The sequence below is a fragment of the Melanostigma gelatinosum genome (genome assembly GCF_949748355.1).
Source record: "Melanostigma gelatinosum genome assembly, chromosome: 1".
Taxonomy (NCBI): domain Eukaryota; kingdom Metazoa; phylum Chordata; class Actinopteri; order Perciformes; family Zoarcidae; genus Melanostigma; species Melanostigma gelatinosum.
The window spans coordinates 2,026,543-2,051,986 of record NC_136634.1 but is presented as its reverse complement, the minus strand read 5'-3'; the positions used below and the strand labels follow the sequence as shown (position 1 = coordinate 2,051,986).

The 25,444-nt window shown below is 44.0% G+C and overlaps 1 protein-coding gene across 3 annotated transcripts in view; it reads left to right on the top strand.

The window, feature by feature from the left end:
• cadps2 (Ca++-dependent secretion activator 2) overlaps window positions 1-25,444 on the top strand; it is a 93,704-nt gene that overhangs the window by 53,039 nt on the left and 15,221 nt on the right. The window contains exons 13-23 of one of the 3 annotated variants that reach the window (XM_079275307.1): window positions 644-707; window positions 1,509-1,632; window positions 1,741-1,841; window positions 8,292-8,448; window positions 12,649-12,790; window positions 13,630-13,749; window positions 16,052-16,081; window positions 18,654-18,809; window positions 19,282-19,429; window positions 24,291-24,365; window positions 25,300-25,383. In XM_079275307.1, coding sequence (XP_079131433.1) covers window positions 644-707; window positions 1,509-1,632; window positions 1,741-1,841; window positions 8,292-8,448; window positions 12,649-12,790; window positions 13,630-13,749; window positions 16,052-16,081; window positions 18,654-18,809; window positions 19,282-19,429; window positions 24,291-24,365; window positions 25,300-25,383 — 1,201 coding nt within the window. Of the gene's footprint in view, window positions 1-643; window positions 708-1,508; window positions 1,633-1,740; window positions 1,842-8,291; window positions 8,449-12,648; window positions 12,791-13,629; window positions 13,750-16,051; window positions 16,082-18,653; window positions 18,810-19,281; window positions 19,430-22,012; window positions 22,028-24,290; window positions 24,366-25,299; window positions 25,384-25,444 lie in introns of all 3 variants that reach the window. The other 2 variants (XM_079275308.1, XM_079275309.1) reach the window with 2 other exon arrangements.

The following is a 25,444-nucleotide window of genomic DNA, read 5'->3' as shown; positions in this document are numbered from 1 at the left end:
CAGTTGCACTGACCCACTTAATGATAATGATATTATATATATATTTACTGTGTTATCTGATTTTAATTTCCCCTAAAGTAGTTTCATAAATGACACACATGAATGTGCGGATGTTCATACATCACGTATGTCAGTAAACCGGTGCTGCTCTGAGAACACCTGACAGCATCACCTTCATCAACATATTCTCTTTCACATGTTTCTCATGGAAGTGAACATCACAAACTCGTGACTTTTACTGGAAGTATGAACTGAACCTTCAAACAACTGCTTGATAATACTTTTTAAATATATATATATATATCTCCAGTGTGAACATCTGCCTGTAGGTTTTTGTCCAATAAATGGCTGACCCGTGCGACCGCGTGCTTTTGTTTATTTAGTTCTGTTCACTTGTCAATTAGCGACGTGAAAACCCGGTGAACCTCCTCGTCTGCGCTGAGACGGAGGCCGAGGTGAGAAGCGTTTCCTTCATCGGTGTAATTAGAGGAGAGGAGGCAGCCATCTGCTGACGCCGACTGACGTCTTGCTGCCGCTGCTTCCATCTTCTTCCTCTTCTCATCATTATTTCTTCACCCCCACGCACAGTTGTCCTTGACATTGTTTCTAAATGTGCTGACCGCCCACGTTCTTACATCTGCAGGTACTGCTTTCCCTTTGGACGACCAGATGGGGCCCTGAAGGCGACGCTCTCCCTGCAGGAGCGGGTACGGCAACACATTTTAAATACGCCGGCGCAAACTTCCTGTTAGAGCCACTGATGATCAAATCATCTCCAAATGATGCTGAAAGAAAAACCTCCGACGTCGCTCCAAATGATAAGGAATCTACGGGTTTAGGTCATATTGAGCTCCACATATTCACCATTAATAGGTGCTTATTAGCATGCATATTAGTGGCACATTACTACTCTTCATAGAGCACTTATTAAGGCTTTATTCTGCATGGTTACTACTCGGCCATCAACTAAGATTTACTAATTCCTCCTTATTGATAGTAAGTAAGTTAGGAAGTTGTTGTACATGAATTACTATCTCAATGCTTTTCTCAGTATGGCCTTGATGTGGATAACACTTCATGTTGTTGAGAGGAAACGGCCTTTAAAGATACGTTAGCATCTGTACCCGTAGATCTCACCGTGAAACGTTCCCGGTTGATTTACTGGCTTTGAGGCAATTCTTTTTTGTATTACAGGTTTTCTGAAATGTTATGTTTAAATATGCAAATGAGGCCTTTCTTATTAAATATGTGCACATTTTCATACCCAGAACATAAATGTGAATATTTGAAAGTCAGGTTCAAAGTGTTAGTTTTGTTGACTTATTACAGTAAAATGTTTTCACAGAGGGAGTTTGAGAAATCTTTTTCTATCACTCCATAAATTAGAAAATACTTCAAACGGACATCAAAAAAAAAATCAAATTTCTCCATATATTTGAATATAAATCAGGCTATGAATGATATGTGAACGATTCACCGCGATGTGGCCGTTGTTGGTGTTGTTTCAGGTTCTGATGAAGGACATCACCACGCCGGTTCCTCAGGAGGAGATGAAGAAACTGGTGCAGAGATGTTTGGAGAACGCAGCTCAAATCAACTACAGTCAGCTGATGGAGTACGCTCAGATTAAAGGTCAGAGCCTTCAGCTGAGGTTTAAACGTGGTCCCGATTGTCACGTGTATTATAATCGAGTGTTTGATATTTCTACCCGGGTGTTTCCTGCTGTGTTCGGACCTTCAGCGGATCTTCAGGCAGCTCCGGAGAAGAGACTGGAGGACATGATGAGACTGGGAGAGCTCTGCATCGAAGTCCTGCAGCAGAACGAGGAACATCACTCCGAGGTATTTGATTTGTTTCACGCTGAAGGAGAAAATATCTCAAGAACGGTGTTTATACTCCAACCTCATGTTCTGACAGCATCCTATAATGAACTTTTAGAGTTATTGTTATTAAAGTTACACTCTAGGAGCTTTTCACTGGGAGCCTCATTGTTGATTTTCTCTACTTTTATTTGAGAGAAATAATTAAATGTTTTGGCAAAGCTGCCAGATCGCAGCGCCCAGCTTCCCCCCACAGTCACACCAAAGTGTTTCATGGGTTGGTCTCCCGGCTTCCTTCTCACTCCAGTCTTTATATGGAGGATCATACAGTGAGCTCATCGCCACAATACAAAATCACTCGGGTCATTTTCTCTGCGCCTGATAGATCTCGGGCTTTTATTGTGAAAGGATAGGACGGGAGTAAAGCGGTACGCGCTGCCGTTGTGAATGTAATTTCCCAATTTAGTTTATACAAAGTACTTTGTGGCTGTTTTTGTGTTGTGATGCTCTGCTCACAATAAATATATTATCTCGTCTCGTCCATCTTCATCAGAGCAATGCATTGTGGGACACTTTGAGTCCACTAAATATTGTCACCGTAGATTCAGACAACACGACAAAATGGCAAACTGGTGTTAAAGTCCACTGTGTAGCGAGTAGTGACCGCACTCAGCTGCAGACGACAGAGACGACAACGTCTTTCAACCGGAACACCTTCGTGTGGGATTTGTTATATTCAAGCGTATTTTGTTCAGCAGATTTGAACAGCTGGTGAAACATGAACCGCAATAAATCTGCTGAGTGGTCTGATGGAATAACTTTTACGTGACAGAATATCAGAGTTCAGCTGAGCTGCTGAAGAGAACGACTCTTTACCGCGTCGTCGTGTTCATGACAGCGGAACCTCTTCTTGTCTTTTCTCTTTCCGTCTGCGTGACGGCAGCAGAGACTTGATCGTTCCATTAACGTTCTTCATCTGTTTCTGATCTATTTATAACGTTTATCTGCCGCTGCCATGGTGACTGCTGGATCTGCGCTCCGGGCTTCAGATGTGACGTTGACTTCAAGTTGGAGGCTTTTATTATTCTGCCGCCGCCGCAAGCTGTCACAGTGACATGTAGAGATCGTTCATCGTTGTTTCACTTCTCGCTCCGTCTCGTTGTTTATTCATCGTCCTTCGCGGTGTCTTCACTGTCGAGACATGTTTCAAAGTTCAGCTGCTGGAGAAAAGGCGTGTCCTGCTTCTCTGGAAGGGTTTTTGTGCATTGGAGGTTTTTTACTTCTTGGAACGTGATTGGCTCCAAACTTGTTGTGATGTCATAAACTCCTGCTGGCACGTCCGCATGCTGACCTCCATTTTAAAGTGAGTTCACAGAATCTTTCCTCCTCAGCTGGTGGATTCCATTTTACATTTTTGGTAATTTGATATTGATTTGTGTTTTAACACCCTCGGGATTACAAACACGCATAAAACACACCAGCAATGCTTCTCATTCAATAACAAATACAAAATACAAAAAAGTCAACTGAAGAGAAAACAGGATCGTCCTCAGATCACAGCGATCCCTCAAGATGCAGGATGAGCTTCAGAATCACATTCAAGTTCTCATTGATCTGACGTTCCTCTCTGTTCCTCTTGTTTGTATTCCACCGTGGGAAGGGAAGAGAGGTGAGTTTTTTTCATTTGAGTTTCAGTCTATACCGCCGCCATGTTTGTGTTCTGCATCAGACCGTGTTCTCCATCAGACCGTGTTCTCCATCAGACCTTGTTCTCCATGCGACCGTGTTCTCCATCAGACCGTGTTCTCCATCAGACCTTGTTCTCCATGCGACCGTGTTCTCCATCAGACCTTGTTCTCCATCAGACCTTGTTCTCCATGCGACCTTGTTCTCCATGCGACCTTGTTCTCCATGCGACCGTGTTCTCCATCAGACCGTGTTCTCCATCAGACCGTGTTCTCCATCAGACCGTGTTCTCCATCAGACCTTGTTCTCCATGCGACCGTGTTCTCCATCAGACCGTGTTCTCCATCAGACCTTGTTCTCCATGCGACCTTGTTCTCCATGCGACCTTGTTCTCCATGCGACCGTGTTCTCCATCAGACCGTGTTCTCCATCAGACCGTGTTCTCCATCAGACCGTGTTCTCCATCAGACCTTGTTCTCCATGCGACCTTGTTCTCCATGCGACCTTGTTCTCCATGCGACCTTGTTCTCCATGCGACCGTGTTCTCCATCAGACCTTGTTCTCCATCAGACCGTGTTCTCCATCAGACCGTGTTCTCCATGCATCTTGTTCTCCATCAGACCGTGTTCTCCATCAGACCGTGTTCTCCATCAGACGGTGTTCTCCATCAGACCTTGTTCTCCATGCATCTTGTTCTCCATCAGACCGTGTTCTCCATCAGACCGTGTTCTCCATGCATCTTGTTCTCCATCAGACCGTGTTCTCCATCAGACCGTGTTCTCCATGCATCTTGTTCTCCATCAGACCGTGTTCTCCATCAGACCGTGTTCTCCATCAGACGGTGTTCTCCATCAGACCTTGTTCTCCATGCATCTTGTTCTCCATCAGACCGTGTTCTCCATCAGACCTTGTTCTCCATCAGACCGTGTTCTCCATCAGACCGTGTTCTCCATCAGACCTTGTTTTCCATCAGACCTTGTTCTCCATCAGACCGTGTTCTCCATCAGACCGTGTTCTCCATCAGACCTTGTTCTCCATGCATCTTGTTCTCCATCAGACCGTGTTCTCCATCAGACCTTGTTCTCCATGCATCTTGTTCTCCATCAGACCGTGTTCTCCATCAGACCGTGTTCTCCATCAGACCGTGTTCTCCATCAGACCTTGTTCTCCATCAGACCGTGTTCTCTATCAGACCGTGTTCTCCATCAGACCGTGTTCTCCATCAGACCTTGTTCTCCATCAGACCGTGTTCTCCATCAGACCGTGTTCTCCATCAGACGGTGTTCTCCATCAGACCTTGTTCTCCATGCATCTTGTTCTCCATCAGACCGTGTTCTCCATCAGACCGTGTTCTCCATCAGACCGTGTTCTGCATCAGACCGTGTTCTCCATCAGACCGTGTTCTCCATCAGACCGTGTTCTCCATCAGACCGTGTTCTCCATCAGACCGTGTTCTCCATCAGACCTTGTTCTCCATCAGACCGTGTTCTCCATCAGACCGTGTTCTCCATCAGACGGTGTTCTCCATCAGACCTTGTTCTCCATGCATCTTGTTCTCCATCAGACCGTGTTCTCCATCAGACCGTGTTCTCCATCAGACCGTGTTCTGCATCAGACCGTGTTCTCCATCAGACCGTGTTCTCCATCAGACCGTGTTCTCCATCAGACCGTGTTCTCCATCAGACCGTGTTCTGCATCAGACCGTGTTCTGCATCAGACCGTGTTCTCCATCAGACCGTGTTCTCCATCAGACCTTGTTCTCCATCAGACCATGTTCTCCATCACACCTTGTTCTCCATCAGACCTTGTTCTCCATCAGACCTTGTTCTCCATCAGACCGTGTTCTCCATCAGACCGTGTTCTCCATCAGACCGTGTTCTCCATCAGACCGTGTTCTCCATCAGACCGTGTTCTGCATCAGACCGTGTTCTCCATCAGACCGTGTTCTCCATCAGACCGTGTTCTCCATCAGACCTTGTTCTGCATCAGACCGTGTTCTCCATCAGACCGTGTTCTCCATGCATCTTGTTCTCCATCAGACCGTGTTCTCCATCAGACCGTGTTCTCCATCAGACCTTGTTCTCCATCAGACCGTGTTCTCCATCAGACCGTGTTCTCCATGCATCTTGTTCTCCATCAGACCGTGTTCTCCATCAGACCGTGTTCTCCATGCATCTTGTTCTCCATCAGACCGTGTTCTCCATCAGACCGTGTTCTCCATCAGACGGTGTTCTCCATCAGACCTTGTTCTCCATGCATCTTGTTCTCCATCAGACCGTGTTCTCCATCAGACCTTGTTCTCCATCAGACCGTGTTCTCCATCAGACCGTGTTCTCCATCAGACCTTGTTTTCCATCAGACCTTGTTCTCCATCAGACCGTGTTCTCCATCAGACCGTGTTCTCCATCAGACCTTGTTCTCCATGCATCTTGTTCTCCATCAGACCGTGTTCTCCATCAGACCTTGTTCTCCATGCATCTTGTTCTCCATCAGACCGTGTTCTCCATCAGACCGTGTTCTCCATCAGACCGTGTTCTCCATCAGACCGTGTTCTCCATCAGACCTTGTTCTCCATCAGACCGTGTTCTCCATCAGACCGTGTTCTCCATCAGACCGTGTTCTCCATCAGACCTTGTTCTCCATCAGACCGTGTTCTCCATCAGACGGTGTTCTCCATCAGACCTTGTTCTCCATGCATCTTGTTCTCCATCAGACCGTGTTCTCCATCAGACCGTGTTCTCCATCAGACCGTGTTCTGCATCAGACCGTGTTCTCCATCAGACCGTGTTCTCCATCAGACCGTGTTCTCCATCAGACCGTGTTCTCCATCAGACCGTGTTCTCCATCAGACCTTGTTCTCCATCAGACCGTGTTCTCCATCAGACCGTGTTCTCCATCAGACGGTGTTCTCCATCAGACCTTGTTCTCCATGCATCTTGTTCTCCATCAGACCGTGTTCTCCATCAGACCGTGTTCTCCATCAGACCGTGTTCTGCATCAGACCGTGTTCTCCATCAGACCGTGTTCTCCATCAGACCGTGTTCTCCATCAGACCGTGTTCTCCATCAGACCGTGTTCTGCATCAGACCGTGTTCTGCATCAGACCGTGTTCTCCATCAGACCGTGTTCTCCATCAGACCTTGTTCTCCATCAGACCATGTTCTCCATCACACCTTGTTCTCCATCAGACCTTGTTCTCCATCAGACCTTGTTCTCCATCAGACCGTGTTCTCCATCAGACCGTGTTCTCCATCAGACCTTGTTCTCCATGCACCTTGCTCTCCATGCGTCTTGCCCACCGTCTTCTTCTTGCTGCTGTTGTTGTGAGTTAACGTGTTTCACAGGATTGCTAAAAGTCTGACTCCTCTCACTCAAAACCCTAAATGCCTCTTCTTCTTTAACTTGTCACTTCTTCCTTTTCCTTTCCTCCCTTCTTCGGTCTCTTCTTTCCTCCTCTCTTCCAATCCTTCCTTGTTCATTTCAGTTCATTCTTTCATATTCTCTCCTTCTCTCTCTCTTTCTTTTGTCCTTTCTTTCCTCTGCTCTTTCTTGATTTCTTCCAGTCCTCCTGTGTTGACTCTGTTACCCTACTTCCCTTTTATTCATACTTAATTGCCTTTCCGAACCTTTTTTCTGTTTTACTTCTCCTCTTCTTCACATCTTTCTTCCATTCATCTGTTTCTCTGATGGTCCTTTATTGCTCTCTCGTCCTTGCATCGCCTGCTTACATGTCTCTCTTCTCTTTGACTCCTCTGCTTCTTTCTCGTCTCTTTGTCTTCCTTGATGGACCGATCTTTACAATCGGCCGATACTGAAACCTGATGCCTTGAGAATAAAGAGTAGTGAGTGCTGGAGCCTCGTCAGGCTGGTTTAATGCTGTTTGTTGTCAGTAAAAGGAAACTGAAAAGGCCCCGATGAGTACGAGCCGCCGCCGTGTCACCTTTTCTCTCCGTCTCACGTCTTACAAATGCTGACCTCCGTGCATCAGCATGGGATTCAAGGCCGGTTGCACTTTTCTCTCGGATGTCCTTTAGTCTTCCACAGCAGCGTTGGCCTGAGCAGGCCGACCTCTGGCCGCCGGAGAGCCACGCAGTCGGAATGCAGCCGCTCTTCTGGATGTGTTTTTATTTTTCCTCTATTTCAGTTTAAAAGCAGCAACTAAAGACTTCTGGCATCTGCCTTTATTTATTCAGATTCCTGCCGCTTTTAACAGGTGAGCTCTCTTAATCAGACCGTTAGACAGAGCAACACACAGTGCTCAGGAAGAGGCTTCACTCCCCTGAGACGCTTCTTTCTGCTGATTTACAGAAAAGGACACTGCAATGTGGCAAAGTGATTTGAATTCATGAAATATCTAAAATACAAAATGCAGTTATTCACCCCAGTTACGAGGACACACTCGTGGAGGCATTTAATTAGTTAAATGGCGATCGCCTGTGTGTAGTCCAGGTGTTTTAATTCACTGTTTATAAATATGTCTAAATCTGGAAAAGTCCAGCTTTTGGTGGTAAAACCACTCTGAAGACGAAGGACACAATAGTAGTAGTAGTAGTAGTAGTAGTAGTAGTAGTAGTAGTAGTAGTAGTAGTAGAAGAAAATAATAGTACAGTAATAACCACTTGATGAAGGTTAATGAAAGGTGGTCGTGGTTAGCATGTAGCATGTTGTTGGTGTTTGTGCGTTGGCTCCTGTCTTTGTACCAAAACTAAGACGACTTCCTGTCGACCGATCTGACTGTTGTCTCTCCTCTGGTCTCGTCTCGTCTCACGTCTCTGTGTCTCTCAGGCTTTCTCGTGGTGGCCGGAGCTGATGGCGGAACACGCCGAGGCCTTCCTGTCTCTGTACAGAGCCCACATGAACGGCGCTCTGCAGGTCCAGCCCGTCGACTCCTGGGACAGCTTCCCGCTGTTCCAGCTCCTCAACAACTTCCTGCGAATGGACCGTGAGTTTGACCTTTGCTCTCTGACCACATGTTGTCAGACTCAGCTGTGCTTTGAGCTGAATGCCCAAAACCCGCTGGCAGCATTGAAAAGCATGTTTTCTTTAAACAATTGAACAATGTTCAAAACGACACCGTTTATCACAGCCAGAAGCTGTGAAATCCTTCATTAATCTCAGATTTTCATCTTTGCGACGGTCCTTGAACACATCCAGTGCGCCGAACGCTTCCATCAGAGAAATCGACCAAAACGAAGCTTAAAATCGTGATATATTCCAGCGCTCAGACTCTACTGGGCTGGAGAGGATGAGGATGATGGTGACACAGTTATCGGCAGCACCCAGAAGAGGAATAGATCTCTTCTTTGTGTCCGTACTGTAGTGAGCCAGGCTGCATTAGGTTTGATACACACAGCCTCAGTGCAGACAAAGTAACTTTACAGAAGCCACTCAAAACTGATAATTGACAATTAATGTAAAATGGCAATCGTTAAAGCTGTGGGTCAACTCTCTTGATCAAAACCAGGTCATGTGACATGAAGAAACGAGAGCAGATTGTGATCTTCACAAACTCCTCGGCCGCGCCTTCATCAGTCTGTGACCTCTTCTTCTCTGATGCCTTGTTACAATCCTTCTCGCACATGCAACGAACTCCCGCTTCTTTCTTTTGCGGAGCGGAAATTAAGCTGATCAAGTTCAGCGCAGAAGATTTGTTGTGATTTGAGGCGTCGGCCAACCGAGTGTCAGTAACGGTTCAGTGAATAATTTCCCGCCGCCTGTAATCACAGCTTCACTCTGCCAGTTTCTGTGGGCTCTGAACCAACAAGTGTGTGCAGCAGTGAGATCATCCTCCACACACACACACGCACACACAGAGCTGCTGCAGATTCTCTCCAAATTAAATTCTTTCAGTTTTCTCGCTGGTGGAAAATCAGAAAGTGAAAGATCCAAAACTAATCCAAATAAATTCTTTCTAGATTTACCCTGATCTCACAACCACCCATTGACTAGGAAGTGGACGTAGTCGCCGTGACGTCACTCATTGGTTTGTGGACTGACGTTTTGAAGCCTTGAGTTCGCCATTTTGACTGTCGCCATCTTGGTTCTTGGCCGCCGGCATCAGAGGGTGGAGTTAAGAGCAACTGAACGCTGAACAAGTTGCAGTTAACTTTCATCAACTAAAAACACGCTGTGAAAGAGTTAAAGTTTCCGTCTTTTTAAAGAGTAAGAAAACAAAAACACGTACAACTCTGAGACCCGACAATGCTGTGATACCGACCTGTCACTCACCGTGTAGCCCCGCCCTAAAGCATCCCCTGCTTTATGGTCTGTGTGACTCTAAATGGACCATAATGTACTAAATGAACATCATGCTGTATTGAAGAAGACTTGAAACTAGAGATTGAGACATAAACTCATGTTTACAATGTTTACTGAGGGAATAAATCAAGAGAGAAGTAGAGTCATTTTCTATAGACTTCTATACAACCAGAGGAGTCGCCCCCTGGTGGACACTAGAGAGAATGCAGCTTCAACACATGAAGCATCGGCTTCACTCTTCAGACATTGAAGTTTCCACTTGCCTTCGCCGCTACAACCTTCACCTCCCACCACTCAAACACACTCACTGAGAAAAAGGACTTCAGTAAATTCGCCTCATATGTTCTTTCTGGGTAATGAAGTCTTCACACCTTCTGCATAACTTAAAATAATGAACATGGGGTCATTGGATTATTTCAACAACAAATTAATACAAAGATTCACCTTCAGAGCAATACAAATACTCCATAAATAAGAATTACCTTTGTGATCCGTTGGCCACCTCGCTCAGCCACTGATGCCATTAGTTTCCTGTCGTACTCTCCGCTAAGAGCGCTAATTAACACGGGGGACGGCGGAGACAACGAGGCTTGTTAAGAGACTTGTTAACGGCACCTCGCACGCTCCGGCTGACACGTAATTACCACGAGCAGCGGAGGAGGGACGCGGTCAGCTGACCCGTCTACCTGTCAGCAGGTAGCTCGATTTAGCACAACGTTTGAAAAAAGAAAAACTGTTTCAGAGTCGTGATCAGTTTTTTGGTCTGAATGTTAATATGTTGATATAAAGATGTAAAGCTTTTGTTTTAGCCACGATTTATAGAAAAAAACATGGCGGCTTAAACGGAGTGTACCTGTGTAATAAATAAGGTGTTCTGGAATGTTCATCTGTGGATCAACACATGATCATCTCTGCTGTTAGTTTCCTTTGTAGTTAATAATTCATAGTTAAATCAATCAACTAACTAACTATTCATAAAGCACAAGAGTTTATCCAAAGTGCTTCACTTTAAAAAGAGAACCCAATGAATAGAATCAGTCAAACTTCACTGAGAAAAGATGGCAGCTGAAAATACAAGCAAGATGAACTTAAAGGTGAGATTTCATCGTTTCCACAAAAACCTCCAGAATCATTTTCCATTTATGTTGTGGATTTATGAACGATGAGCCATGTTTCTGGAACACATCCACACCCACTTATGTTCGTAATGTGCTTTTCTACACCTCAAGGCCACAACGGTGCGAACAACAACCGAGGACGAGATGTTTGGAACTTCAGATTAAAAAACGTTGCGCTGCTGTATTTCAGGTTGTTGTCATGTTTCCTTCGCCGATGAACAGAAGAGTCTCGCTGCTCACACTTTGACTGTTGGGGAGAGAGAAAAAAAGAATCGTCTCATTGTTTCCTCCTTCCGAGCCCTCCGTCGGCTGCGAGGCTTTGTCTCGCAGCCAGCAGAGATTTGGCGAGACGCGAGGCGTTATTTAACATACATGGATGGATGGATGGATGGATGGATGGATGGATGGATGGATGGATGGATGGATGGCATTATGTGAAGAAACCCAAAAATCTCTTTCTTTGTGGCTCATATCTTTTCTACTTTTTTCTCTAATTACCATTCTGCGTTAATGCCGTAATTACTCCAAGTGTCACAACATTAGTGAACTTAAATTGAAGCGTAATGAGGCGGCAGACAGAAGCCGAATTACAGAACTGGAGGAATCATAGTTTTGACTGTTTGCACAAATGAGGTCTTCGCTTTTTTTTTGATAATTATTTCTGAAGTGAGATTCATTTGAGTTCAGTCACAGGAAGTAAAAACACAAAAGGTTTGGAGGATAGTGAAGTTCTCTGAACCTCGCACTGATAATTATGGACGATCCTTGACTTCTCTAAATGTTTTCAATCTCAGGTGACTGGATATAAATCTCACCCAGTCTTTGAGGATTGTCCCGGTGAAGTGTCTCACCTCTCAGTCGTTCTGTAGATGATTTAAATGCTCACTTGATTGTCAGCGGTTCTGAGGGGGAGGCTGGTTCCTCCTCTCTGGAGGGCAGAAAGGCTAGTGTTACTCATGACGGAGCAGAGCGAGAGGAATTACAACTAATGAAGCCCTGAGAGAGCAGCCGGCTCGCGTCTCACCCAACACTGTCTGTCTTTGTCTCTACTCGCTGTGGACTGTCAGCGTCTCTGGGGATTCTTCTGTCTGTTTCACTGTCTGTTTCAAACCTACAAGGACGGGGGGGGGGGGGTACGCAACACCTGTGCAGTCACAGTTTAAGTACAAGTTATGCTTTTGAAAGGCTTGTAATGTTCAGGTTTTGCTCATAGTCTGTGGATGAAAACACGGAAAACTCCCATACCGGCAACGCCATGATGCCGACCTGTCAATCACCGTGTAGCCCCGCCCCTAAAGCATACCCTGCTTTATGGTCTGTTGACTCTAAATGGACTAAGACATTAATAACGTGAGTCACGTGACTTGTTAGGCACTCGTTAGTCACATGAGTCTTCGGGTTAACCTCAACCACAATCTTTTTCTAAACCTAACTAAGTGGTAGAACAGGACATCCTCTAATTGGAAGATCGGCGGTTCGATCCCGGCTCCTCCAGTGGAGTGTTGACACTGAACCCCCCAAACTGCTCCCGAAGGCTTTACCTTGTGTGTGTGCGTCCACATTAATGAGTTTAGACCCTAATGGGCAGGTTGTACAGCACTATGAGTGGTCGGCAGACTGGAGTCCTGCAGTCGTTTACCAAGATGGAAGTTTATTTTGAAAAGCCACTATGCATTTAACGAGAGGCAACTGACACCGTGTAGTCTGCTTTGTCCGTTTTTATTTAAATGGTATCACATTTGCTCACCTGGTCTTCTTTCTCACAGTTCACCTGTGCAATGGGACGTTCCACAAACACCTGCAGGACCTGTTCGTCCCCCTGGTGGTGCGCTACATCGACCTGATGGAGTCGTCCATCGCCCAGTCCATCCAGCGCGGCTTTGAGCAGGAGACCTGGCAGTCAGTCAAGTAAGAGTCCGCCGCCATGAGCGAAGAGCGCTAGACGACATAGTGATGGTAGTTCTCTCCCACGCAGGCTCCGCTACCTGCAGCTTTAAAAAGGTGCGTTCAGGTACAAAGCAGACGCAGCCGGTTTGTGTTGCCCGTAGGATTGTTTTTAATCAACAAAATTTGAAAATCGGACAGGCAAACCGCTCGGCTTCTGAGGGGCTCCAGGTGTGGTATGACATCGTGCAGAGGAAGCAAGCACTCGGTAGAACTGAGTTTCAAATGAAAGTGAACAGATTTACAGATTCTATCTCCATGGGCGTTTGAGCCAGAGTTGTTTATTTAAGCGATGCATGAAGTGTTTATTCTGAATAGTCTCCATCTGATATAATTCCCCTCTGGCCTTCTCGATCTCGGTCAGTTCCACCTCTCACTGTCAGTTGTACCTTTTGTTTACTCTCATCAGCGATGGTTTGTTGAGGTGTCATACTGGCTGCTGCATGAATGTAACAGAAAAGAAAAGTCAAAGAACAAACCAAACGCTGCACAGGACAGAGCTGAACATGAAGCTCAGACAGCAAGGACATGCTGCAGTCAGGAACAATGCAGCGAGAGCTGCACTCGTACTCCAAACACACCGAAACTGAAAGGAAGTAGAATGAATAGAAGAGAGCAGTGACTTTTCTGTCTTTGAATAGTGTTTGCTATTGATCAATTACAAGTGGCTGCCATTATATGTTACTATTCTTCTGTGTGTGTGTGTGTGTGTGTGTGTGTGTCACTATTTCTTCTCTTTCATTCTTTTAACATTTTTCCTTTCCCGCCATGCATCGACCTCTCCACTGACTCCTTCCCGGCAGGTCGTTAACTAACAATCTAGCGAGCGTTCCTCTTCCCAAAGTCCCCAGCCTCCCTCTCACGCTGCCACAGATGCCCAGCTTCTCAGCTCCCGCCTGGATGGGGCCGCTGTGTGAGAACACGTATGTATGAGGGGTTAGGGGGGGGGGGGGGGTAGACTGGACTAGAGGTCTTCACAAGGTTTGAGAATTTTATAACCAGGATTAATACAAGATGGTGTCCAGAAATAAAAGATACCCAGACCTGAACTCAAAGACAGCTGATGTGCTGATGGTCTGTTACCTTCTCCGGCTCTGAACCCTGAAAGTTATGTTCTATGATAACGTAGAGGAAGTCCACTGAGGGTGGACGGGTCAAACAAACAGGACTTGGCCGACTGCTATTCGTGTCCGTGTGAAAACGAAAGTCAACGTCAACTTTACGCTTATTACGTTGTTACAAAATGTTACAAAAGAAAGTCCACTAAGGGCGGATTTTATTTCTTTACGGCAGTTACGTTTTACGGTGGTTACATTACATTAGTACATTACTCTGTTTCGTTCCAGTGTTCCGTTCCGTTGTTACATTACGTTGTTACATTGTTACGTTCCGCTGCTACATTACGTTGTTACATTACGTAATGTTACATTACGTTGTTACATTACGTTGTTACATTGCGTTGTTACATTACGCTATGTTACATTATGTTATGTTACATTGCATTGTTACATTGCGTTGTTACATTGCGTTGTTACATTACGTTGTTACATTACGCTATGTTACATTGCGTTGTTACATTACGTTGTTACATTACGCTATGTTACATTACGTTATGTTACATTGCGTTGTTACATTGCTACATTGCGTTGTTACATTGCGTTGTTACATTGCTTTGTTACATTGCGTTGTTACATTGCGTTATGTTACATTACGTTATGTTACATTGCGTTGTTACATTGCGTTGTTACATTGCACTGTTACATTGCGTTGTTACATTGCGTTATGTTACATTGCGTTATGTTACATTGCGTTGTTACATTGCGTTGTTACATTGCGTTGTTACATTGCACTGTTACATTACGTTCTGTTACATTGCGTTGTTACATTACGTTATGTTACATTGCGTTGTTACATTGCGTTGTTACATTGCGTTGTTGCATTGCGTTGTTACATTACGTTGTTACATTGCGTTGTTACATTACGTTATGTTACATTACGCTGTTACATTGCATTGTTACATTGCGTTGTTACATTGCGTTGTTACATTGCGTTGTTACATTACGTTATGTTACATTACGTTGTTACATTGCGTTGTTACATTACGTTCTGTTACATTGCGTTGTTACATTACGTTATGTTACATTGCGTTGTTACATTGCATTGTTACATTTCGTTGTTACATTACGTTGTTACATTGCGTTGTTACATTACGTTGTTACATTACGTTGTTACTTACTTCACGTTATGTTACATTGTTATGTTCTGTTGTTGCATTACGATGTCACGTTCAGTTGTGAAGAACATAGCACGGTAACATGGTAGGCTACCGTGTTACCTTACGAACATGTATATATATTTATTTATGTATATTCATATACAGTGTATATTTACAGTATATACCTTCAATTAGATTTCTTAGTTTATTCAGTATTATTATGCTTCATAAATGGAATGCTGACAAAAGTGCTCATCCTGAAGCTAACCATGCTATGTCTAACAGAAGCTGTTTAATATGTATTGTGTCATGAATTGAAAATGTAACAAAAGTAAATCAGATTCATCCTCTGGGCATCATCGATATCTGATCTATACCTCGTGGAAATCCATCCAATAGTTGAACCTGAGTAGACAACACTCCCCCCGTAGTTAGCTCGGCTAAAAGAAGATTTAACGTCCTAAAGTGAACCTCAGTATCCTGCAGAGCTGCAAGGAAACACCATGAGGACGCATTCAAGTCGGACATTTGCTGCATTTTCATTGGCTGAGTAAACATGTCGTCCTGCAGGTCAGTATTCAAGCCAGACGAAAGTGTGGTTTTGTCAGGTTATGTGTGAAGACCTCTAGTCAGGACAGTCTGTCCCGAATGATCAGCTCTGTTTCTGTCCGTCTGTCCGCACGTTTGTCAAAGAGTCAAGAAACGTTCCTTCTTTTTGCATGAAGCCTCGCTCAAGTGTATAAGTCCTTCCACAGTACCTGTGTGACGGCGTTGAGTCTCTGACAGCGAGCCAGAGAGCATGCGGCATTATTCTCGTCTTCTTCTCCGGCTCGTGGTTTTTGAAATTGTTTCCGTGACGCTGTGGCTCTTCTGTCGACGGGGCTCCGCCTGCATGCCATTGTTTCCTCAGAGACTCATTGGTGAGGATGTTGTGACGCGCTGTGCGGTGTGCATGTCGTGATGTGAAGAATATCAGTGTAATAATAAAACGCCTCAATTTTCTATTGCAGCTTGCAAGGGATGAATCTACCTGACATCTTGTAAGTGGAGAGAAGTTTATTCAGTAAAACCCAACTCCTCCTCTAACCCTGCGAAATGTCCCTCTGGCTCAAAACATAGCAAACAAAACTGAGATGGATGATGACACACGGCTAATAAACTATTAGCTTCCTCTATTTTAGACTCTCTGGCTTTCCGATCACTCAAAGGTCAGAGCTGTTGGTCTATAGCTTCGTGTCAAAGTTCACCAAAGTTGCCTCCACAAATGAATCGCCTGATCGCAGCGAGGCCTTTGAAAAGAACCGAGTTCATCGCAAAATGGTGCCACTTCAAACGCTGATGGGATCGAGCCTTAAGACAGAAGGAAACCTAATAAATCTAATAATTAATACTAAAGAAAGACAGTTATTGAGAAAACATATGTCTAATCTTCACTCATTCTCCCGTTCCAGGTCCCCATTTGCTGCTTTTCTGTGTTTTATAATGTTGTAAATGACAAAACGAGACGTTTGATGGACATTTAACACCATTTTCAGACATTGTCTCAACTACGTCAGGGTTCTCCAGCTTTTAGACATGAAGTGCCATTGTAAGATGTTCTAGTTGATCAGTGTGCCACATCGACATCAAGATGAATTATGACAAACACAAATTTAAATCTCCAATCTGTAATTTTCTTCCATCAATATAGGCATAGCAACATTTTTGGCCATTTCAGGACTTTGTAATCATGGAGGAGAACATCTACATCCTCATCTGAGTTGAAGTCATTAATCTACCAAATTTCCACCAATAAACTTTGAAGAAGTCAACAAGTACTGGCCAATGAGAGGCAGAGTAGGGTGTTTCTATCGTACTGCCGTATAACCGTCCACGGATGAGTTCTCTTCTACACTTACTGCTAGGGTTGATTGTCTACCATTGGACTAAATGATCAGTTGTTTGAACCTAAAACAATCGAAGAAATAATCGATATTAGAACTAAAATAACAATTCAGGATCCTTGCTATATGCTTTAATGTCTGTCAGTCTGTTTTGGAGTCTGCAGCAGAACTGGCAGCCAGCGTTGGCGGCCATGTCGGGGCCACCAACGCTCGACCAGGAGGCTGGTGGTGGTTTCTTAAAAAGGCTCCTCGTTCGACTCCCCCAGCCTTTTTCCCACAACACAGACCGCACTGTTCCTCTACCTCACTTCACTTGGCCCTCCTCGATCCAATGGAAAAAAAAAAGAAGAAAAGCTGGCACTTCATTAGCGAGCACAGACGGGCGAGTGGGATCGTCCCGTTCCCCGGGGAGCCCGGCGGAGCGCGCTCACAGAAGAGCACCACTAATTAGACATGAGGGGGATAGCCGCCGAGCGTTTAATTGCACCGCGGACTCGAGCCCAAAGCGTTTATTCCTGTGCGCCACTTGTTAAGGTAACAGTCTTTTAAAGGCGAAGTGAGAAAAGTGAGGGAGTGAGTGGTACTTGGTTGAACCCCCTCTCCTCCCTCCCCCGCCATCCACCATCCTCCTGTGGCTGTCATTCTAGCCGGGGCGCTGTACACTTGGATGTCGGTGGCGGCGAGGCGTTGCCATGTGTTGCTGTGTAACCTGTTCGCAGGGGAGACGTCCATCTGTCTCACAGCTCTGCATCAAAACCACCTAAAACCTGTTGAAGATCCTCAATACACTCACTGTGATGCATTTACTGTCACCACTGGTTGGACCAAATACCAGTGAGGTTCCAACCGGTTTGTGCACATTAAATACAAATCAGGAATAGTTTGCCTTTCATTTTTACTTCTTAGATTCATCTTTTCTTCCTCTCTTCTTCATTGGAAATCAGTTTGCTGCAGAGTAATAACCCATCACAGTCCACAACGTGTGTGTTGATTGACGAAGTCGTTGCGTTTATGTCTTCAGAAAATCAACCCTAGAAAGCAAACGTTGAAGAACATGGAATGAAATTAATAATTTACATTGAAAATGTTTGATATGACTTAATTGTTTGGGTCTGCAATTTTCTCAATAATATTGCATATAGTCCAGGTAACTTGGTTGTAGGAAAAAGACCCGTCCAGAGATCACAGGCTTTAGACATCAAAACTCCCTCTCCATACTGCACAGTAACGCGTTACATAGGCATGTAGATCCAAAATGTAAAAAATATTTAAATATATACGCCTAAAGGTTATTTAAAGCAACTCTGCACAAACAACGGAAGACAATGTTTACTTTCCTGAGAAAAGTGTAGAACCGAAAGAGGAAGTAAAGCTGAAAATATACCACATTATTCCAAGTTTATATGTATTTACAACAGCAAAGGTAGCCAAGTCAGCATTATATTAAAAGTAATTCACGATTCACAGTTTAATATCTACATCGCTCTCCTACACCTGACAAGAAAGAGGACAATCAACCCTTAAATACTGTCGAATTGGAAAATGACGAGCAGTAAGTTACAGGACTCGCACACAAGAAGTGTGGTCGTCTTTCAAAAGGATAGAGGTCCTCGCATTTGTTGCACACTCTACAAACTTACCAAAATAAGAGTTTGGTGGAAAACACGACGACTCTGCCTTGTTGTCTTTGTGACGTTCCGTCGGTAACCCTCTCCGTCACTCCCCGCAGTAACGGCTCGGCCACCTCGGAGGACTTGTTCTGGAAGCTGGATGCTCTGCAGATGTTCGTGCTGGACCTCCACTGGCCGGAGCCCGAGTTCGCCAAACATCTGGAGCAGAGACTCAAACTGATGGCCAGCGACATGATGGAGGCCTGTGTCAAGAGGTCAGACTGAGAGGTCGCCGCAGCTGGATCAGGACCTCTGGGTTCACATCTGTCCGGATCCTTCTCACTCTTTCTCTCTCTTATTGTACCACACATCTGCCAACGTGAATCCCTTTTTTTATTATACTATGAAGATAGAATACAACCCAGTACATAAACACAACTGTCGCTCTTGTAATTCGCTTCTGAGTTTATGACATCAGCAAGCTCAAGTACACATGTGAGAATAATCATTTCTAACCTGAAAAAGTCAGAACACTATCCTGCTTTTGTGACGCTTTGGATGAAGGTCTGTCTAATTCTTTAGAATTGTATTTCGACATGCATAGAAATTACATGTAAAAATACTTTTTTGTAATTTAACAGAAACATTCACAAATGTGTCGCAGTTTTACAGAAAATAGGTAAAATTTCAGCCATTTTTGAGAAACAACTACTATTAGAAATATATATTTTGTGTTTTGCCTTACAGAACAAAATCTGCCTTTGATTCCAAAATGCAAAAAGCGAGTAAGTCAACGGACTTCAGGGTGGCGCTGTCGGTCTGCACCATGTTCAACGTGCTGATGGACGCCAAGAAGCAGTGCTCCAAACTCTGCGTGCTGGATACGGGTCAGGAGGTACGCTAACGGTCACGTGACCTTTCTCCCCTTATGTTCGCGTTAGACTTTCAGCTGAAGGTGGAAAAGGATCACTGCTACCAGTCGTCACACTCTACGTTGTTGCTCTACGTTGTCGCTCTACGTTGTCACTCTACGTTGTCACGTTACGTTGTTACTCTACGTTGTTACTCTACATTGTCGCTCTACGTTGTCACTCTACGTTGTCACTCTACGTTGTCGCTCTACGTTGTCGCTCTACGTTGTCACTCTACGTTGTCGCTCTACGTTGTCACTCTACGTTGTCATGTTACGTTTTTACTCTACGTTGTCACGTTACGTTGTTACTCTACATTGTTACTCTACGCTGTCGCATTACTTTATCACTCTATGTTGTCGCTCTACGTTGTTACTCTACGTTGTCGCTCTATGTTGTCACTCTACGTTGTCACGTTATGTTGTTACTCTACGTTGTCACTCTACGTTGTCACGTTACGTTGTTACTCTACGTTGTCGCTCTACGTTGTCACGTTACGTTGTTACTCTATGTTGTCACTCTACGTTGTCACGTTACGTTATTACTCGACGTTGTCGCTCTACGTTGTCACTCTAAGTTGTCACGTTACGTTGTTGCTCTACGTTGTTATGCTACGGTGTCGCTCTACGTTGTTACTCTTCGTTGTCGCTCTACGTCGTTACTCTACGTTGTCATGTTACGTTGTTACTCCATGTTGTCACTTGACATTGTTACTCTATGTTGTCACTCGACGTTGTCGCTCTACATTGTTACTCTACATTGTCGCTCTACGTTGTTACTCTACGTTGTCGCTCTACGTTGTTACTCTACATTGTCGCTCTACGTTGTTACTCCACGTCGTCACTCGACGTTGTTACTCAACGTTGTCGCTCTACGTTGTTACTCTAAGTTGTCACGTTACGTTGTCACTCTACGTTGTCGCTCTACGTTGTTACTCTACGTTGTCACTCTACGCTGTTACGTGACGATGTCTGTGAGCAGGTTTTTATGGTTCAGAAAGGTGGACATTTCAACGTATCCGTGGTTTGCAGAATTGACCATGCCAACATTTTTTCTGTCAACTGATTTGTGACAAACCACCGAGTCTGGCAAGCCAACCCATTCCTGATGACAAAGTTCATGCAGCCACTAACTAGCCGTAACTACGGGAGAACATCTGCTCATCTCTGATTGGTTCTTTGAGGGAAAGGCTTGGTGCTGAGGATTGTTCAGTAGATGCACTTGACTTTTCTGATGGAATCCCTTTAATTGCAGTAATTCCATTGAAGTGAACTGACTGTGGTCTGAAATCATAAATGCTGGTGTGACCAATCCCTGATCTAGTTTAACACAAGAACTCATTTTGGGAAAGAATCTGTAACGAGGAGAAACTGGAACAAGAACATTGGCAGAATGTTGTTTGTAGATAAAATGAGTCTTGGCTGAATATCAGACTAAATCACTTAAGACGGTGTATTTTTTCAGTTTGCATCTCACAGCTCACCATCAGAGACTCGTTCCTTGCCGAGTGAATGTGTATCCGCTTCTAAAAGGACCCTCAGTCGTCTTTTATTTCCAGCCTCACTGAACCGTCAGATCAGCCACTGAAACGCCACCGTTTCCCGCCGAACATCCAGCGCAGACGGGCGGTTCAGGTGTATTTGTGTTCACTCGACTCGAGCTGTTAAATAGACGGCCGTGAAGCCCGTGTGAGGCGGCAGCCTTTGCGTTTGCTGAGAGCGAAACCCTTTTGGCCGCAGACGGGCTTGACGGAGAGCTAAGCTCGCTGCTCTGTTGACCTTCATCTCAACACAGTCTGTCCGTTTATCCCTGAATACCTGCCTGCAGAAGGACACTGTAAACCAGCTGCATGCACACAAACAGCTCCCATACAGACCAGCTGCAGTGTTGTACTGGCATGTTTTACACAACAGGCTGAAACACTGAAAATGAAAAACTATTATGAAAAATAGAATAAAAATCAAATGTGCATTAGGAGGAATCATTAGTTCAGCTGAGGCTGTATTTAAACTTTCAAATCACACAAACGTATATGTACGAAGCAGTCCGTCTGCTGCTTTTTCCGATCTTGTGAACTTTAGTTCCGCATTACGTGCGCAAATCTACATCCAGAGATGAGATGCTAACATGACGGTGATGGGAGAGAACCACATGTTGTGAGTGAAGACTTCACATCTTGAATGGAGACATAAACTAAGAGATCGTTTTGACTCCATGATGATTCCATGGAGTCCTTCTGGGTTCCCAAACACGACGAGCCTCCGTTCCACATTTAGTTCGGTTTGTCAGACTGAACTCCGTATGAACTCTTGGTGATGAATGTTCTCAGGAGTTTAGTTGAAACGCTTTTACAACTCGTCTGTTTGATGTTTACAGCCGACAATAGGAGACAAATTTAAACCCACAGAGACGGAGTCATGTGAAGATGTGTTGCAAACTCTTGTAATTGTACAATGTTACAATAGAGAAATGTCACTGATGTGTTGTGAAAACTGACTCGTCTCTTTGTCTCGTGTCCTCCGGTCCCTCATGTCCATGTGTCCTGCACGTCATGGTTTGAATCCCAGATTGACAAACAATGGGTAAGTCCCTCTATCGCCTCTCAGCTTAGCCTTTCTTTTTCATGTCACACTTCTCCACCTAAAGAAAGAAGTTCAGTAACTCTTTACAATAACCACATTAATAAATGTTCAATTGATCGTTTGTGAAACTGAAGAATCAAAACCAGAAGTTCTGTTTGTCTGCCTTCACTTGTAACAAATGACAGCCGGGATTTAAAAACGACGTTCCCATAGAACGAAACTGCATCAAATACAATTTGAAGGAACTTATTTCTTCCCGGATTACGTTTCTTTTTGACGCATCACAATTACTTTTGATCAAAGTTTGTCCAACTATTGATACATGGGTCAAACACAGGACTTTCACCCAGGAGACTTGTGTTCGTGTCCCGTTTGAAACCAAGAGTATTGTTACTATTTTAACCCAAACCCTGATCTTTTACTGAACTAAACGTTATTAAGAATGCAGTTCGGGAATGGCAAACGCCCCCCCGGCGGAAAGTACGCATGTCTAGAAATGTAATAAGAAACGTATTATTGGTTCAGAAACGTCTCGATTCAACGTGTACTCGGTTTGCAGAACCCTACGATGCCAACATTTTATTCCAGCGACTGTGTTGATTGATTGAAAAGTGTATGAGGTTCTCTGTGATGTTTGAATTCAGCAGATTTCTTTCTTTGCGTTTCTTTCAACATCAGCGGACTCATTGATTTCCATGAATACGGTTCAGTCGATGCACGTCCGCGGTCACTTGCCGGTAGGCGTCGTGAACGAGGCCTCCTGATCTCCGACCGCTGACCGGCAGTCTGAAGGGTCTTGAATACGTCGGTGTGAACTTGATCCAGACCCTTTGCTGTGGTCAGTTTTCAGCCGTGGGGGGTTATAGTGCATTGATCTGCACCGAAGCATTTTGGCCGTTTCTGACGCCTCAGCGAAAAATTCCGCTGCCCTTTTTTTCTCATTTTTCCATCTTGGTTTATTTATTTTTGGATGAAAATTTGGCGTCGAGATTTCCACCGCCTGCAGACGTGGGGAGGAATCTGCACTTGAGGAGAAACTCCTCTGCTGGATTCATGAACTCTGCATTTACAGACCTGTTCGACGGGGTGATCCGCCCAAATCAACCAGAACGCTTATCAGCCTGCTGTCTTTTTGTTGCTCGGGTCATTTGAATAGTGTCCGGGGGGGGGGGAAGCGAGAGGGGAGGTCTTGTTGAAAACGTGACCTGGTTCAGAATCTAAAACATCTCACAGAGCTGAAGTAGCAGCGGTGGCTGCAGCTCAACCACCACATCAATGTTTTTAAAAGCTCTAATTGTTCTTTTCAGTTCTTTTTTTTATTTTTGTTGCTGCGCACATGGCAGAGACCGAACTATTTCTTCTCCTGCTCTCTGCTTTCCACGGTGCCCTTTGTAGGAACAAAAGAGGGGAAAGCAGCGATGTTAATTGAGGTAAGGGGAGAGGGAAAAAAACAAGATAAGCTCTCAAGATTTGCCAAAAAATATTCGGAGAGCGCTGAAAGAGAACTGCCATTTTGCGAACTTGCGGAGGGGCGGGGGAGAAAATTAGGGCTGTCGGCGGTGACCTCCCAGGACCCACAATTTGTCAGCGATCTGTGCGCTTTGTTGATTGAAATTTTTAATTTGGGTGTTCTTTAGACGGCCAATGAAAGGGCATTGTCGCCAAGAGATGAACTCCCCCGCTGCTGCTGCCATTCAGCCGTCAGCCCCAGCCTTTTTTTTTCCCTCAAGGAAAAAGGTGCCATGAATATGTTTTAGGGTGGGGGGGGGGGGGGGCGGAGAAACGAGACATGGAATGGCGGATTAATTGAATGTCGTGTGAGCCTTTGGTCCTCGCAGCTGGACCGATGCTTTAGAGAAATACAAGGCTGCTCTAATTGTAGGGAGACACACAAAAAAGTATCCTTCAGATTCCTTCGCTTTTCCAGCGCGGACGGGAATGTTATTCAGCGCATAATGGTCCTATTAGCTGCTTAACTCTGTGTGTGTGTGTGTGTGTGTGTGTGTGTGTGTGTGTGTGTGTGTGTGTGTGTGTGTGTGTGTGTGTGTGTGTGTGTGTGTGTGTGTGTGTGTGTGTGTGTGTGTGTGTGTGTGTGAGACTTGATGTTCATACCGAGTGTTGTAGGTATTTTTCTTTCTGTCTTTTACAGCACAGACAACATGTTGTTCAGGGAGGCGAGGAGTCATTTTTAGCCTTTGTGTTCTGTCAGTTTGCTGAAAATACAAAAAAATTGCCCCCCCCCCCCCCTCATGTCCCCCTGCAGCAACAGTACCACTCCAAGATCGATGTTCTGATTGACGAGGCGTTCAAAGACATGATTTCCTCCCTAGTAACGAAGGTAAAATGTCTTATGTGATCACATCCTCTCACTGGTGACTCAGGATTTACTTTCATATTATTTGATGTTTATTTCAAGAAACCATCACAGATTCCTTCCGTTTGTATGCGAGAAATTATGACTTGAATTTATTTTTAGTTTACTTTTTGTTACTTATATGTATTTATGTATATATATGTATATATATACATACATACATATACATATATACATATATACATATATACATATATATATATACACGTGGATATATATATATATATATACACGTGGATATATATATATATACATGTGGATATATATATACACACATATATATATATATATATATATATATATATATATATATATATGTGAATATATATATATATATATATATATATATATATATGTATATATGTGGATATATATATATATATATATATATATATATATATATATATATATATATATATATATATATATATATATATATCCACATATATATACATGTGTATATATATGTATATATATATATATATCCACATGTATATACATGTGTATATATATGTATATATATCCACATATATATACATGTGTATATATATGTATATATATCCACATATATATACATGTGTATATATATGTGGATATATACGTGTATATATATGTGGATATATATGTGTATATATATGTGGATATATATATATGTATATATCCACATATATATACATATATATGTGGATATATATGTATATATATATATATTTGGATATATATATATGTGTGTGTGTGTTTTTCAGGATGAAAAGTTTCTGAAAGCTGTGTGTGTGTGTGTGTGTGTGTGTGTGTGTGTGTGTGTGTGTGTGTGTGTGTGTGTGTGTGTGTGTGTGTGTGTGTGTGTGTGTGTGTGTGTGTGTGTGTGTGTGTGTGTGTGTGTCCCGTCTGTCTCCAGTTGGCCGCTGTTTTAGACGGCGTCCTCTCCAAGCTCTCCAGATACGATGAAGGGACGTTCTTCTCTTCTATCCTCTCGTTCACAGTGAGTTTTCTTTTTGTCTCTGGAAACAGAGCGCCGAGCTGTTTCCCTCACCGCTCACAGG